We start from the raw sequence: 18,380 nt of genomic DNA on the forward strand, positions 1-18,380 counted from the left end.
TAGTAGCTTGCAAATAAAACTTTAAAGCACGAACCACGTCAAGATTGTGTAACAGACGTTCCTTCTTTGAAGGATTAGGACACAGTGACGGAACAACAATTTCCTGATTGATATTCCTATTAGATACTTCCTTAGGAAGAAACCCAGGTTTGGTACGCAAAACTACCTTATCTGCATGGAAGATCAGATAAGGGGAATCACACTGCAAGGCAGATAACTCGAGCCGAAGAGATAGCTACTAAAAACAGAACTTTCGAAGATAAAAGCTTGATATCTATGGAATGCAAGGGTTCAAACGGAACCCCTTGAAGAACTTTAAGAACTAAATTTAAACGCCATGGCGGAGCAACAGGTTTAAACACAGGCCTGATTCTAACCAAAGCCTGACAAAACGCCTGAACGTCTGGAACATCAGCCAGGCGCTTGTGCAAAAGAATAGACAGAGCAGAAATCTGTCCCTTTAAGGAACTAGCCGATAATCCCTTTTCAAATCCTTCTTGGAGAAAAGATAGTATCCTGGGAATCCTGACCTTACTCCACGAGTAACCCTTGGATTCACACCAATGAAGATATTTACACCATATCTTATGATAGATTTTCCTGGTGACAGGCTTTCGAGCCTGAATCAAGGTATCAATGACCGACTCGGAAAAACCACATTTTGATAAAATCAAGCGTTCAATCTCCACGCAGTCAGACGCAGATAAACTAGATTTGGATGTTTGAATGGACCTTGGAGTAGAAGATCCTGCCTCAGTGGCAGAGTCCATGGTGGGAAGGATGAAATGTCCACCAAATCTGCATACCAAGTCCTGCGTGGCCACGCAGGTGCTATCAAAATAACCGAAGCTCTCTCCTGCTTGATCTTGGCAATCAGACGAGGGAGGAGAGGAAACAGTGGAAACACATAAGCCAGGCTGAAGGACCAGGGCACTGCTAGAGCATCTATCAGCGTTGCCTGGGGATCCCTTGACCTGGACCCGTAACAAGGAAGCTTGGCGTTCTGACGAGACGCCATCAGATCTAGTTCTGGCTTGCCCCATAGTTGAATCAGCTGGGCAAATATCTCCGGATGGAGCTCCCACTCCCCCGGATGAAAAGTCTGCCGACTTAGAAAGTCCGCCTCCCAGTTCTCTACTCCTGGGATATGGATAGCAGATAGATGGCAAGAGTGAACCTCCGCCCATAGAATTATTTTGGAAACTTCCATCATTGCCAGGGGACTCCTTGTTCCCCCCTGATGGTTGATATAGGCTACAGTCGTGATATTGTCCGACTGAAATCTGATTAATCTGACCGCAGCTAGCTGAGGCCAAGCCTGAAGAGCATTGAATATCGCTCTGAGTTCCAGAATGTTTATCGGAAGGAGGGCTTCCTCCTGAGTCCACGAACCCTGAGCCTTCAGGGAGTTCCAGACCGCACCCCAGCCCAGAAGGCTGGCATCTGTCGTCACTATAGTCCACTTTGGCCTGCGGAAACTCATTCCCCTGGACAGGTGGGCCCGGGATAACCACCAGAGAAGAGAATCCCTGGTCTTTTGATCCAGATTTAACAGAGGAGACAAATCTGTGTAGTCCCCATTCCACTGATTGAGCATGCAAAGTTGCAGTGGTCTGAGATGTAGGCGGGCAAACGGAACTATGTCCATTGCCGCTACCATTAGACCGATCATTTCCATACACTGAGCCACTGACGGCCGAGAAGTGGAATGAAGAACACGGCAGGGAGTTAGAAGCTTTGATATCCTGACCTCGGTCAGAAAAATCTTCATTTCTACTGAATCTATCAGAGTTCCTAGGAAGGAAACTCTTGTGAAGGGAGAAAGAGAACTCTTTTCTCTGTTCACTTTCCACCCGTGAGACCTCAGAAAGGCCAGAACAATGTCCGTATGGGACTTGGCGATTTGAAAAGTCGACGCCTGAATCAGAAAGTCGTCTAGGTAAGGAGCCACCGCTATGCCCCACGGCCTTAGGACCGCCAGAAGGGACCCTAGAACCTTTGTAAAGACTCTTGGCGCCGTGGCTAACCTGAAGGGAAGAGCCACAAACTGGTAATGCCTGTCTAGGAAGGCGAACCTTAGGAACTGATGATGCTCTCTGTGAATTGGAATGTGGAGATAAGCATCCTTTAAGTCCACGGTAGTTATATAATGACCCTCCTGGATCATAGGGAGGATGGTTCGGATTGTCTCCATTTTGAAGGATGGGACCCTGAGAAATTTGTTTAGGATCTTGAGATCCAAGATTGGTCTGAAAGTTCCCTCTTTTTTTGGGAACTATAATCAGGTTTGAATAGAAACCCTGTCCCTGTTCCTCTCTTGGAACTGGGTGGATCACTCCCATAACCAGTAGGTCTTGAACGCAACGTAAGAATGCCTCTCTCTTTATCTGGTTTGCAGATAATTGTGAGAGATGAAATCTCCCCTTTGGAGATGATCCTTTGAATTCCAGAAGATAACCCTGGGAAACAATCTCTAGTGCCCAGGGATCCTGGACGTCTCTTGCCCAAGCCTGGGCGAAGAGAAAAAGTCTGCCCCCTACTAGATCCGGTCCCAGATCGGGGGCTACCCCTTCATGCTGTCTTAGAGGCAGCAGCAGGCTTCTTGGCCTGCTTCCCTTTGTTCCAAGTCTGGTTAGGTCTCCAGACTGGTTTGGACTGAGCAAAATTTCCCTCTTGTTTTGCATTAGAGGAAACCGAAGCTGCGCCACCCTTGAAGTTTCGAAAGGAACGAAAATTATTCTGCTTGGTCCCTAATTTACTGGACCTATCCTGAGGAAGGGCATGACCCTTTCCTCCAGTAATGTCAGAGATGATCTCCTTCAGGCCAGGCCCGAATAGGGTCTGTCCCTTGAAGGGGATGTTAAGAAGCTTAGACTTTGAAGTAACGTCTGCTGACCAGGACTTAAGCCATAGCGCCCTGCGCGCCAGAATGGCAAAACCTGAATTCTTAGCCGTTAGCTTGGTTAAATGAAAAACTGCGTCAGAAATAAAGGAATTAGCTAACTTAAGAGCTTTAATCCTGTCTAAAATATCATCTAACGGGGTCTCCACCTGTAGAGCCTCCTCAAGAGACTCGAACCAAAAAGCCGCTGCAGCAGTAACTGGGGCAATGCATGCAAGAGGCTGGAGAATAAAACCTTGATGTATAAAATTTTTCTTAAGGAGACCCTCCAATTTTTTTATCCATAGGATCTAGGAAAGCACAACTGTCCTCGACGGGGATAGTTGTACGCTTAGCTAGGGTAGAGACTGCTCCCTCCACCTTAGGGACCGTCTGCCACGAGTCCCGTATGGCGGCATCTATGGGAAACATCTTTTTAAAACAGGAGGGGGAGAGAACGGCACACCTGGTCTATCCCATTCCTTAGTAATAATTTCCGAAAACCTCTTAGGGACTGGAAAAACATCAGTGTAAACAGGCACTGCAAAGTATTTGTCCATCTTACACAATTTCTCTGGAACTACCATGGGTTCACAGTCATCCAGAGTCGCTAAAACCTCCCTAAGCAATAAGCGGAGGTGTTCAAGCTTAAATTTAAACGCTGTCATTTCAGAATCAGACTGAAGCAACGCCTTCCATGAATCTGAAATGTCACCCACAGATAGAAGCTCTCCTGCCTCAGCTTCTGAGTATTGTGAGGGTATATCGGACACAGGTATTAAAGAGTCAGAAAGCTCTGTATTAGTTCTAGCCCCAGAGCTGTCTCGCTTTCCTTGTAGCCCTGGCAGTTTGGAGAATACCTCCGAGAGGGTAGCATTCATAACTGCCGCCATGTCCTGTAAGGTAAAAGAATTAGACGCGCTAGATGTACTTGGCGTCACTTGAGCAGGAGTTATAGGTTCTGACACATGGGGAGAGCTAGATGGCATAATCTCCCTTTTTTTAGTCAGAGAATCCTCTGGAGATAAATCTTTAAGCGCCATAATATGGTCTTTATAGTTTATAGAAATTTCAGTACATTTGGTACACATTCTAAGATCGGGTTCCACAATGGCTTTCAAACATATTGAACAAGGAGTTTCCTCTATGTCAGACATCTTTAACAGACTAGTAATGAGACAAGCAAGCTTGGAAAACACTTTAATAAAGGTGAAACAGCAATTAAATAAAAACGTTACTGTGCCTTTAAGAGAAAAAAACTAGCACTTAAACTGCAAAACAGTGTAAAAATATAGTAAAGTCTTCGAAATTTTTACAGTGTGTGTAAGGGACTAAAGCAACATTGCACCCACTTGCAAATGGATGGTTAACCCCTTAGCCCCCAAACCGGATTTAAAAACATCAACCACCGGTAAAAAACAGTTGAGCACCTTGCCACAGCTCTGCTGAGGCTCCTACCTGCCCTCCCTCAAATACGATTTGGTGAAGGAATAAACCCTTTATAATGGTCCTCAGATGCCAAAGGACTCCTCTAGGGAAGCTGGATGTCTCAGTCTGAATTAAAACTGCGCAGCTAGAGCACAAAAATAGGCCCCTCCCACCATGTACTGGATGAAAATACTCCTAGGAGTATCTGACTAGCCATGTGGAAAACTAGGCCCCAAATAAAGATTTATCTCCCTCAGAGAAAAAACGTTCTATTTATGAAAACATGCAAACGTTTTGACACTAAATATTAACATGAGTATTACCCTGTTTTGTAAGCATGATCCCAGTCATTGTTAAATCACTGCATCAAGCTTACCTCAAATACACATTTTCTAGAACTTATTCATCTCTCTAGAAATAAAAATACTGAACATACCTCAAAGCAGGTAATCTGCAGACCGTTCCCCCAACTGAAGTTTTCCCATACTCTTCAGTTATGTGTGAGAACAGCAATGGACCTTAGTTACAAACCGCTAAGATCATCAACCTCCAGGCTGAATTCTTCTTCTAATTTCTGCCTGAGAGTAAAACAGTACAACGCTGGTACCGTTTAAAAATAACAAACTCTTGATTGAAGATAACACTACACTAAGTCACCACTTATCTCTTGATACTTCCCTTGTCGAGTGTTGCAAGAGAATGACTGGGGGTGGGGGTTAGGGGAGGAGATATATAGACAGCTCTGCTGTGGGTGTCCTCTTGCAACTTCCTGTTGGGAAGGAGAATATCCCACAAGTAATGGATGAACCCGTGGACTGGATACACCTTACAAGAGAAATATATATATATATATGCACATACACACACACATATATATATATATTACACACACACATATATGTATATAAATATATATACACACACACACTCTGGTATATATATATATATATATATATATCTCACACTCACTCACACACACACATATATATATATATATATATATATATATATATATATATTGATTACACACACACACACACATATATATATATATATATATATCACACACACACACATACATATATATATATATATCACACACACACACATACATATATATATATATATATATATATATATATATATATATATATACACACACTTTTAATTGCACGTTACCCTGAGTACCATTATTTGATTTTTTTAGGCATTTCCTGATAACGCAGCAAGGCGGGAAGTGGAGAGCTTACCAGCTCTATGTACAAATAATGGATGTGCGTGGAAAGGAACGATCAAGGAATATGAGGTGAAATAACTTCCATAACTGTCATCCTCTGTGTTGAAATTCCAGTAATTAACATTGATCTTAAAGGAACAGAAAATTGTTCTCTTGAATATTCAACATTAAATACCTTAGTTACCTTTAATTGCCTGCAAAAAAAATAATTTTATTAATTATTTTTTCATACAATTAACCCCTCTTTACCCTGTTACTTTATGCAATGAACTTCTAGCTCGGAAAGCTTTTTCACACGCGCATGTGACCTAAGCCTCGCCATATATTAAAGGGACAGTCTACACCAGAATTTTTATTGTTTAAAAAGAGAAATAATCCCTTCATTACCCATTCCCTAGTTTTGTATAACCAACACTGCTATATTAATACACTTTTTACATCTGTGATAACCCTGTATCTAAGCCTCTGCAAACTGAACCCTTATCTCAGTGCTATTTACAAACTTGCATTTTAGCCAATCGGTGTCCTCTCATAAGTAACTCCACTGGAGTGAGCACAATGTTACCTATACGGCACACATGAACTAGCGCCATCTAGCTGTAAAAAACTGTCAAAACATATCAAAATTTACATATAACTAGGATAAAAAGGAACGATTTTGCATATTGTTTTACATATATAAAATATTTATTTGCCTAAATGTCTGAGTAAGTAAGGAAACCAAAGCACAGAGTATAAAAGAAAACTAAAGTACAATGAAAAATGAATTAAAGGACCAGTAAATACAGTTGATTTGCATAATAACATATACATGATAAAAAGTCAATGCAATAGCACTTAGTCTGAATTTCAAATGAATATTTATCATTTTTTCTGACTAATTTCAGTTATGTATATTTCCACTCCTCCTGTATCATGTGACAGCCATCAGCCAATCACAAATGCTTATACGTATAGTCTGTGAATTCTTGCACATGCTCAGTAGGATCTGGTGACTCAAAAAGTGTAAATATAAAAAAACTGCACATTTTGTTAATGAAGGTAAATTAGAAATTTGTTTAAAATCGCTTCTCTATCTGAATCATGAAAGTTTAATTTTGACTTGAGTGTCCCTTTACATTGCTCTATATAAATCAAGAATGGGTAATTTTGATTTTCATATCCTTTTTAAGGGCATGCTTCCTCTTTCTAAAATCTCTGCAATCCACTCCTATTTGCTATTGGAATAACCTGAAATGCTGATTATTTTCTTCTTAAACGGGAAGAGTCCACAGCTGCATTCATTACTTTTGGGAATTCAGAACCTGGCCACCAGGAGGCGGCAAAGACACCCCAGCCAAAGGCTTAAATACTTCCCTCATTCCCCAGTCATTCTTTGCCTTTCGTCACAGGAGGTTGGCAGAGAAGTGTCGGAAGTTTAAAGATCGTCTCTTATGGAGGGTAGTACTCTTCGAAATGGGACTGGAGTTTTAAGTAGTCCTGTCAGCCTCTCAGTGAGAGCATGGATGAAAGTTAGAGTAAGGAGATGCAGGGAGAGTCTTTCTACGAAACCATCCCGACTCATGTTAATAGCTCCTTAGCAATCAGCGTTGATGAGTTTTGCTGCCTGCTTTCTTCACTCAAGTCCATGTCAGAAGCGAGGCTACTATCTGTCTAACTTGAAGGGCCGTGTTCCTGTTCCACAGCGTAGATTCCGGTAAGATGGTGTCATTTTACTTTGATGTGTGAATGTAATGTAAACAAAGAAGTCAGGGTCTCAGTGGGACTCCTTTATATTTATGGAATCGAGGGTTAATATCTCCTGAGGGGGGTTATTGAACAGCAGGGACTTTAATCATGTTTGTTTGTGATTCTGTCTTCTAATGTGTAGTGACGCTTGGGCTCGTGGCTATATCGGAACATAACAGACTTTTTTGTCAGGCTGCGTGGCCCTTGTGGCCTTGGCGTGCTTTTCTCTGGCCTGCACAGTGTACCTTGTGACTAGGCTTGGTCACGTTCTGTTCTCCATTTCCGTATTCCTGACCACGTGGCGACGGAGAGAGTCTGTTTCGCTAGTTGTCTGGGTCATAGGAGGTGGTAAGTGCCCCAGCCATTGGGGTGTAAGGTGCCATTTTTATTTTTCCTATCCATAATTTCTATCACCAGGTTATGGAGGATTCTGATTTTTTGGAGACGGATGTCTCTGATTCGGATTCTACTTTTTGCGAAGAGTATGAAAAGGCCCAGGTAATCCATGCCCATCAGTTATGTTCCACATGCCGCTTAAGAGTGCTTTTTTCTCTTGAAACAGGGAACTTAGAGTCTGCCGAGCCATCCGCCCCTGGGGATCCCATATCCCGTGAGGCGCATGCTCTAGATCCTTCTTTGGCTACGCAAGCAGGTGTCCCTAATGCTGTTACACCTTCTCTGGAAGGCGGCTCGTTTCCTCCAGAGGTTACGGCACGGTTCCGCATGGCCATAACTATGGCGTTGGCGCATTTACATCTTCCAAGGGAGGTGTTGCTGAGGTACTGTCCGTGTTCTGTTAACCAGGGCTCGTCAGGCGTGGGGTCGTCTGGGTCAGATCAGCCCTCTGGGGAAGCGGTTTCCTCTGAGGCGTCAGGGGCCCAACCCTCGGGGTTGTCTGTTGCCACGGCGGAGGTAAGTCTTGCTTTTTGTTATAGATTGGCGCGCCTTTGTGTTCTGCTGCGGCATGTTTTGGCAGTGCTGGAGGATCCCAGTCCTAATGGGTTGAGGGATCCTTGGTCTTCCGTTCCGGACGGCAAGCTGGGTTAGACGTGTGGGGATGAAGTTAAAGGGACATGAAACCCACATTTTTTCTTTAATGATTCAGATAGAGAATATAATTTTAAACAACTTTCTAATTTACTTCTATTATCTAATTTATTTCATTCTCTTGGTATAATGTATTGAAGGAGCAGCAATGCACTAATGGTTTCTAACGGAAAAACATGTGTGAGCCAATCACAATCGACATATATATGCAGCCACTAATTAACAGCTAGAATCTAGGTTCTGTGCTGCTCCTGAGCTTGTCTAGATAAACATTTCAGCAAAGGATAACAAGAGAAAGAAGCAAAATTAAATAATAGAAAATAATATAGCGCTGCGGAATCTGTTGGCGCTCTACAAATAACCGATAATAATAATAATAATAATTGGAAAGTTGTTTAAAATTGTATTCTCTATTTGAATCATGAAATAAATTTTTTGGGTTTCATGTCCCTTTAATCTCCTTGTCGTCTCCAATTTACTTACTTTTGGGGTATCTTATTCCAGTTCTGAGCTTTGGGAGAATGGGGTCTCTGATTGGCTGGTCCTGTTAGTGTACCCAATTTTCTTGGGCGTTCACCTGCGGGTGCTGCCCTCTTTTTTTTTTGATCTGGTTAGGATGTATTTTATTTCCTTTAAGAAGCTCATGTCTGTTGCAATTTTTCCGTTGGGAAATATTTCTTCTCTGGAATGTGATACTAGCGATTTTGTGGTCGCTTGGGCACTTCCACGGAAGTTGCATGTTAAGGTGTTAGTACATTGTTATATCTATAGATAGTTATAGCTCCTTTGTCGATCCCCACTGGGGTTTCGATTTTTCTGTGGCCTGGATCAGTTCTGGAGTGCCCTATGTAGCAGGCTGGTCCTGGTCGGGCGCCATTTTTCTGATTCCTTAAGGTCTATATCATCCACGTGGTGCTGGTGTAACTGGCTGACCTGGTTGGGTGATGAGTTGCTCACTCAGATGAGAAGTTGGTTATACTCTGGCTTCTCTTCAGATCAAATGTTTTTTTCGCCTTTTACTAAAGATTCCGTGGAGAGGAACAACCATGAGTTTTCAATCATTTTTGAGGCTCTTCCCCGTGCAGGGCTAGAACATGGTAGAGGAGGCCTTTCGTTCCTAAGCGTCAGGCTGGTTCTTGTTTCTTCTTTTGGGTGGGGCATCAGAGGGATTGTACTCAGTCCTCATTGTCTTGTTCCTGATTGTTGGCGAGGTTCCAGAAGCGGATCCTGCTAAAGCTTACTCTGAGGGTTCTGGAGGTCATTTGGCCTAGGAACTAGGGTTTTCCATTCCCATTTGGACTGCAGGTTTAGATGATTCCTTGGACATCTGGGGTACCAGGTTGGGGGCGATTTTTCATCTCCTCTATGGTATTCCTCTTGGATTATCTTTTTTGAGGACCACGGTACCTCTTCCTTAGAGGTCAAGGTGACTTAGGCTTCCTTTTTCCCTTCTTGGGGCTGGTTGTTAGGTCATCTGTTCTTGAAGTTCAGGCATTTACAGCCTTTTTCTTCTTCCTGCGTTTCTTGACTGCTCCCATGTTTTTGGGGCTCTAAAGAATACGTTTGTCCTGGTTTTTTCCTGGAGCTGCCCTTACTTAAGTCGTTTCGACTTGATCGGTCGCTCACCAGGAATTGTGATACTCGTTCATTGTTTATTCCTTGAGCTGTGTGGGTTTCCGCAAGGTTTTTCCTGAAAGGATTGTTTAGAGACTATATTATCTTCTCAAATTGGATTATCTAGTTTTGAGCGCTATTGCTTGTCAGCTCCTTAGTTTTTGGACGTGGGGTGTTGCCCCCTCAAGCCTTTAGGAGTTATGCTCTCTGTCTCTGGGATGCTTAGTGAATGTCCAGTGTCCAAGGACTTTTGGATGTGGCTGTAATTGCATCTCCTAGGGTACAGGGTTCCTCGTATGAGGTATCCCTTGGGTTCCTCAGGGGTTAATAGCTTGTGGCTGGCTCCGGTTCTCGGGTGTCCTGTTTTCTGACATTTTCTTGTCTTGCATATCTGACCGGATCTCTTAAATGGGTTCAGGGCGATTCAGTCCTTCTGGTTCTAAGACATCCACTTGCTCCTTCGGGTGGTTTTGTCTTTCTCTTATCGGAGACTTCGAAATAGCCTGATGGCTAGTTTAGCTGCATAGCAAGCGGGAGATTACGGTTTAAATCTGTTGCAGCTATTTGCACCTTAAATGTGTGCTCGATGGCTGTTTGTTTCTACTGGGCCGGCTGTAGCAGCCGGATGCTTCCTTTACAATCAGTATTGACTTTGCCGTCTGTCTGCTGCTGCACTCTCCATGCCTTTGGGTGGGTGAGCAGTTATATTTTGCTAATCTCCTCCCTTAGGGAGATTGGGGCATACCACAGTTTCCACCTAGTGCCCCGGAAGTCTTCCTCTGTTCAGTGGGGTTCCCCCTGCCTTACGTGCAGGATGTCATGAAGGGTTGGATTCTGGTATTGTGCCGTCACTGTTGTTTCAGTGTAGTCTCTCTTTACCTGAGAGTGTCAATGCTTGTAGCGAAAGGGGCTGGGTCTGGGTTCTGGAACCCGAGCTCGTCCTATGCTCTGCCCTATGCTCTGTTATAACTTAGTTGGTTAGCATGCCAGTATTGTAAGCAAATGGTCGGGGTTGGCTCTACCCATTGGTGCCGTTCAGTTTTAGTTTCCCCCCTTTTCCCTTACTGAGGGTCTGGGTGGTCCAGGAGTTCTTTATTTCCCTGCTTTCGGACATTGCCAGTCGCTTTGGTGCTGGGTCTGTTGCCTTGAAGAGGGGGTCAGATGTCTGACTGCTCGGTGGAGCCTTGACCGCGTATCTTACTTAGATCCTGTGATCTCTCCTTAGGTGGGAAGTTTTGCAGTGTTTCCTTCCTCAGCAGGGAGCTTTTGCTTTGCTGGGTTTGGACGCTCTCCTAATTCCTGTTTTTTTCCTGAGAGGGAGTTGGTTTCTGCACTACTTCGGAATTTTTCCTCTGTGGGAGTCCTGGTGCAGTTCCTAACTTGGTTGGCTAGTGTTAGCGGCTGGTGTCTGCAAGACTTCTGTTGCAGAGAGAAGTCTGTGGCTTCATCTGGAGCACGATAAGATTTTATGGTGCTATTTTTAGGCGGTTCCCGGGGGTGGTTCTTATCCCTCGGTCGCTCTTTCATGAGTGTGGATTGCATTCTGTGTGAGGGATGGGATCTTCCTTGCCCCTCTAGGTCTCCAGGGTTGGGATGTTGCATGGTCCCTTGGACTTCCATTTAGTTAGGGGTAGTTTTTTTTTCCATCCCTTCTCTCAGTTCGGTCATAAGAGTTTGTTTCTCTATGCATTTTTGTCCTGTTGCAACCTTGGTTTGCGCTTGGAGTTCTGCTGGGGTTCTTTTTACCCTAGTTGTTGGTTTTGAGATCTCTTGTTTAGTCCTTCTTCTTCTTCCCTTCTGGGGGTATGTGGAAAGTGTGGGCTCGGACCCTGCTGGACTTGTCTCCTCGGGGGCTTTGTACTCGGGGGAATCTAGCGATTCTGAGCGGTCTCTAACTAAGGTCTTGCTGTTTTTAACTGATGGGTAGTTAGTTGGTCCTTTCAGGTTTTATCCTTCTGTTTCTGGTGAAGCAGTTTTTGGGTCAGGCGTTGGATAATTTCAAGCTGTGGTGCCCTCCGAATGGGCCGCCTCTTCTACCCGCCTTTTTTTTGCATTCAGTGTCCTCTATAGCTTGGGTATTTTCCCAAAAGTAATGAATGCAACTGTTAACTCTCCATGTTTAGTGCAATTGCGATTTAAAAAAATAATAATAAATGTTAAATTTATATTTCTCAATTAAAATACATTAAACCGTACAGAATCTTAAAAATAAATATAAGCTCACAATAAGTTTCTTGCTCCCAACTTGGACCACATGGAGATCGCCAGACCACCACCACACCAAGACCTGTTGCTGCCGCTGCTCCCGCCACTACGCTGTGCCATACCTTCCAACATTTCCAAATACGAAAGAGGGACACACCAACACCATCCCACCGAGCAAAAGTATTATGTATTGGGAAGGAGCAGGGATAGGAAATGGCTTAAATTCGGTCATACATATGTATTTAAATACTCTTAGCAATCCAACACTCAGTGAGAGTGATGCCTGATGTCTGTCCCTAAATCCTGACACACACACACACTGCAGAGCATACAGATAAACACTACACAGTGTATACACAAATGTAAACAGTCTCAAATACCCAGCAACACACATACTGCAGACCATACAAATAAACATGCACACATACGACATACACACACCACATACATGCAGACACACAGCAACTTACATGCAGACACACAGCAACTTACATGCAGACACACAGCAACATACATGCAGGCACACAGCAACATACATGCAGACACACAGCAACATACATGCAGGCACACAGCAACATACATGCAGGCACACAGCAACATACATGCAGGCACACAATAAACATGCAGGCACACAACAACATACACGCAGGCACACAACAACATACACGCAGGCACACAAAAACATACACGCAGGCACACAACAACATACATGCAGGCACACAACAACATACACACAGGCGCACAACATACACACACTACATATGCATACATCCAGACACACAGCAAAATATACACACTATTGCAGAAGCCAAGGAAGAAATTTACATATAGAAATGAGTTGGATACTCCAAAAAGTTAGGCATTACATTACATCTACCACTTTATAGGATCCATACCCTCTCTGTGGCTTAATTGTTTAAAGGGACAGTCAACACCAGAATTTTTGTTGTTTTAAAAGATAGATAATCCCTTTATTACCCATTCCCCAGTTTTGCATAACCAACACAGTTATAATAATACACTTTTTACCTCTGTGATTAACTTGTATCTAAGCATCTTCTAACAGCCCCCTGATCACATGACATTGTGTTTATTATCTATTAACTTTCATTTTAGCCAATTAGTGCAGTGTCTGCCACAATACACGGGCGTGCTCACAATGTTATCTATAGGGTTTACCTGAACTAGCTTTCCCCTGCTGTGAAAAGCAAATACAAAAGCATGTGATTAGAGGCGGCCTTCAAGGGCTTAGAAATTATCATATGAGCCTTCCTAGGTCTAGCTTTCAACTAAGAATACCAAAAGAACAAAGCAAAATTAGTGATAAAAGTAAATTGGAAAGTTGTTTAAAATTACATGCCCTATTTGAAACATAAAAGTTTTTTTTGGACTTGACTTTCCCTTTAATATTAAAAGGAAATAAAAACATTTTTTTTTAAGATTATTAACCTGAAAATATAAAATATCCTAAAAACATACTGTGTATTGTTCTAAAAAGTATATGCTTTGATCTTATTTTGCTGCTGTTTTAGCCTTGCCCTGGGTAAGAGATTTAGGAGGTCCAGTGTACAGTGCCGGTACCGTTGTCTTCCCCTCACATATGCACAGTTTGTCCCTTGGGCTCACATCAGTGGCATTAGTGCAATTTATAAAGTGTGGGATATAAAACAGGATAACTAAGAAGGAACCTAGTGCACATATAACTATTCAAAACAACTTTTGATTTCAACAGATTGCTCAAGCGGAGAACGTTTTTGTCTAGTCTTCTTGGGCATTCTGACAGCTTCTGCTATGTGATTTACAGATACAAGACCTCACTGGGTGATTCAAACAGGCACTACAAGGAGCAGGGGGGGAACAGGGGGAAGAGAGAGAGAGGGCAGTTTCATATTGTGGCGATTTTAAATCACAATTAATCGCCTCACACGATTAATCGTACAGCCCTAAATAAGCCTCTGCAGACTGCCCCCTTATCTCAGATCTTTTGACACAATTGCATTTTAGCCAATCAGTGCTGACTCATAAATAACTTCATGGGAGTGAGCACAATGTTATTTGTATGGCACACATGAACTAGTGCTGTCTTGTTGTGAGAAACTGTAAAAATGCACTGAGATTAGAGGCAGCCTTCAAGGACTTAGAAATTAGCATATGAGCCTACCTAGGTTTAGCTTTCAACAAATAATATCAAGAGAACAAAGCAAATTTGATGATAAAAGTAATTTGGAAAGCTGCTTAAAATTGCATGCCCCATCTGAATCATGAAAGTTTAATTTTGACTAGACTGTCCCTTTAAAATCTAAGGGTGTTCGCTGTCCCTTTAATATGTATTTTTATTTTAAAATTATTATATTTGTACAGTACTCACACACACAATAAGTGTATATAATATACATTTAGATACCAATCAGCAAGCACTACCCAGATGCTGAACCACAAATTGGCTGGATCCAAAGCTTACATTCAAATAAAGATAGCAAGAGAACAAAGAAAATTTGATAATAGGAGTACATTAGAAAGTTGCTTAAAATTGCCTGCTCTATCTGAATCATGAAAGTTTAATTTTGACTAGACTATTCCTTTAAAGGGATATTAAACAAAGGCTGGGGGGTGGGGGATATATATATCTTCTGATATTTATGCAAATTATTCTTGGATAAATGAGCACAACCGGCTATTTCAGATAGAAAATCTCTTTACCACCAATTGGAGATAAATCAGTGCTATTGTTTCACATTTAAATAGCTTTTCTATAGAGAAAACCCCTGTTACTCATATTTTTTTTTTGCATAGATGGGGATACAACAGGCAAAAGTACATTTTGTAAATAAAAAATCAAGGTAAATGGACTATTGGGAACACATTAAAGAAGAGAAAGTTGTACACCATCTTTGTACCATTTCAGTCATCTGTCATGTTAGTTGCTGTTTATTTAAATGTTAACTTGCAAGAACATGCACCAGTTAGTCCAGTTCATGGGTGTTAAAATGCATAAGCTGAACTGTGCCTTGTTTTGAAAGTATTATTACTGTTTATAATAAGCTTTTTGTCATTTGTGACACATTACTTTATATTGCGGTGTGTATTGGTTGGAAAAACCCAGTGCTTTTACCAGAGCATTTGTATCTGGGTTTCTGGGCCTAAATCCAGAATTTTTTGGTTTACCTTCTGGGGATTTTTTCATAGTCCAGAAACTTTTGGGGAAAAATTCTGAGCTTTTTTTGTTTGTTTTTGTTTTGATGTTGGTTATACAATACAAACTTTTTAAAGTTTCTGAATAACAAGGATATTGAACTTTGCATATTAATTTGACAGATGATCAATATTTATTATACATTTAGGTTGGTTTTGGTGATTTTCAAAACCATGCATGCACGTGAATTTTTCATGATTTGGAAAATTCCATCTATTTTCCTCCCAGGTGGATATTGTATAATGTCTTTCATTTGCCATTTCACAAGAGAGTTGATATCTTCTGGTTTGGTCGGCATGTGCAGCGTCAGTCTGTTCTTGCTGTGTGCACCTTGAGGAAGAAGTTTCCATCCATAATTGGTCAGATACAAAACTAGTTTCCAAAGAAGTGATGTTGTCAGAAGCAGGAGTTAACTACTATGGAAAATTTAAATTCACACTTATATATATATATATATATATATATATATATATATATATATATATATATATATATTGAGTGTAATAGTATCTATAAATCAGGTGTTTTAGACGGCGAGTCCTCCTATCTGACGAAATTTACAAGACACCCCCCCCCCCTTAATAGATGTTACTTTATTTTTTTCTCTTTAAATAAATTTGTATAATTTATTTTTAGTTTTAATTTGTGGGGGTTGAATTCAACATACAGTGACATCACTTCCAGTTTTGTTTTATGATTGTATGGGCCTAATTTTTTACATTACATCTCAAAGTGGTTTAATGTAAGGAAATAGTATCCTATTTTTTTTTTTTTTTAGATTCCTGCCAAAAAAAGAAACCTAAAATTATCTCACTTTGATATTTTAGGGCATTGTATTTTTAAAATATTTTTATTATTATTGTCATCAAAAGATACCTACATTTCCTATTGTTTAGAGCCTGCATTATATGCAACAATAACATTAAACATGTTTATCCAATATATTTGCTGCCACAAGGTAACATTCCCAATTAAAACGGCAGTATACACCAATTTTCATTTGGCAAAATCTATATAGAACTGTTATGACTACTTTATACTGTTGGTAAATTTAAGGTGCTACTTATTACAAAGCCTCACCACTTGTTATCGTACATTTAATTGATTGCACAAATAACAGCCTTCATTTTCATTTAAATAGCAGACCCGATAATGGGGCTTAGCAATACGATTATATACATTGGCGTGGCTAATTTGTAAATTCAAACGATACTAAGGCTCCAGCAATAGACAAAAGGTGCAGTGGACACATAACAGTATTTATTCTTATGTACATAGCAGACCTGATAAGCGGATCTATTAATAAAACACCACCAAGAAAGAAGAGCACAGTGCAAACATGCACATTTAGATCCTATATTAACTCATGTAATTAGTGTGTAACTCTATAAATTGCTACGATCCTATTAACAGCTAAGACTCAGCAGTGCTACTTACATCCGCTTATATATATGGTAGCTACTTTAACAGATTACAAATTACCAATACTTGGTATCTTGTCATATCATGATTGGGCTCATTTATGAGTCAAACTATTATACCAGTGGAACACTGAATTAAGTATTTAAGTGAACCAGGGTTGGTGTCAAAGCAAACATGTTGTATATATAAGAGGCAACATTCCATTTACACGTAACTCGGCTGTCATCCATAAATATTAATATAAATGTATCACTTTTAACTCACACATGAGTTAAAACTATAACACTGAATATGCTCATTATTGAAGCTAGTTGGACTATATCTTACTAAGTATACCCAGTAAACAACAGCCAAGACTCAGCAGTGCTACTTATAGCCGCTTATATACGGTAGCTGCTGTAACCAATTACATATTACCTATGCTTGGTATCATCAATACTTTCTAACAACAATACAGTGTAACCTGGGGGGACACGTCTTGTATATGTGTTATAAAACGTTACGTATACCTCATTTAAGCTGTTATATTATGAATGGGCTCATTTATGAATCAAACTATTATACCAGGGAGACACTGAATTAAGTATTCAAGTGAACCAAGGTTGGTGTTAAAGCAAAAACGTTACATATATAAGGGTCTAAATTACATGGACACAAAACTTGGCTGTCATCCATAAACATTAATATAGATGTATTATTGTTTAACACACTCATGAGTCTAAACTATAACACTAGCAGGACATTGAATACGCTTATCATGGAAGCTAATGTGACTATATCTTACTAAAGTATACCTAGTTAACAAAGAAGGCCAAATCCATCCTCATAGGGGTTATATTGTGACTGAATTAAAGACACCAATCATATACATAGATGGAAATACTATTACTCCTGATTATTTACGCACAGTAGGGGAGCTAATTTGAAATATCTATGAAATTCTATAAATGACATATAAGGGGTATTGACCACACAAATACACAATCATGTGACTTTATAATAAGTACATGCTCCTTAATCCCCATTGGTGGGACGTTGGTACTCCAAAGTAACTGGGGAACTTCAGAACATTAAATAAACCACGTGATAGTACTTTATAAGCATTTATGTACTGACACAGTTCGTGGCAGTTCTTCTTTGTAATTGATGAGTGCATACCACTAAGAGAAGCTCTATGTAAACCTTCCACTTCAAGTATTTGTCAATACAAATATCTGAATAAATAATCCAGAGTGAACCTCTGTGCGAATAGTGCTCAAAACTCCTAGTAAATCGAAAGACCGCTGCTCCATAACCCTGCTCGCCTGCTCTGAGCAGGCGGATAGGAATCGTCACAATTCAACCCGATCAAGTACAATTGGGTTGATTGACACCTCCCTGCTGGCGGCCCATTGGCCGCGAGTCTGCAGGGGGCGGCGTTGCACCAGCAGCTCTTGTGAGCTCCTGGTGCAATGCTGAATATGGAGAGCGTATTGATCTCCGCATTCAGCGAGGTCTTGCGGACCTGATCCGCACTGTCAGATCAGGTCCGCAAGACCTTTAATACATAGGCCCCTATTTCTGGAGTCTTGCAATTTCTGGAGTCTTGGACAGACATAATTACTTGATTCCTATAACAGAATGCT

General features: G+C 41.1%; 1 protein-coding gene and 1 non-coding gene across 9 annotated transcripts in view; both read left to right on the top strand.

Moving 5' to 3' along the window:
* The window catches only part of TRAF2 (TNF receptor associated factor 2), a 176,824-nt gene that overhangs the window by 72,959 nt on the left and 85,485 nt on the right, over window positions 1-18,380 (top strand). For all 8 annotated transcript variants that reach the window (XM_053695783.1, XM_053695780.1, XM_053695781.1 and 5 more), the window contains one exon: window positions 5,517-5,615. In XM_053695783.1, coding sequence (XP_053551758.1) covers window positions 5,517-5,615 — 99 coding nt within the window. The remainder of the gene's footprint in view (window positions 1-5,516; window positions 5,616-18,380) is intronic.
* Window positions 9,297-9,409, top strand: LOC128643274 (U5 spliceosomal RNA). Its single transcript, XR_008399796.1, has one exon. It is a non-coding gene; the product is annotated as a U5 spliceosomal RNA (small nuclear RNA).

This window comes from Bombina bombina, chromosome 12 (assembly GCF_027579735.1).
Source record: "Bombina bombina isolate aBomBom1 chromosome 12, aBomBom1.pri, whole genome shotgun sequence".
In the NCBI taxonomy this organism is placed as follows: domain Eukaryota; kingdom Metazoa; phylum Chordata; class Amphibia; order Anura; family Bombinatoridae; genus Bombina; species Bombina bombina.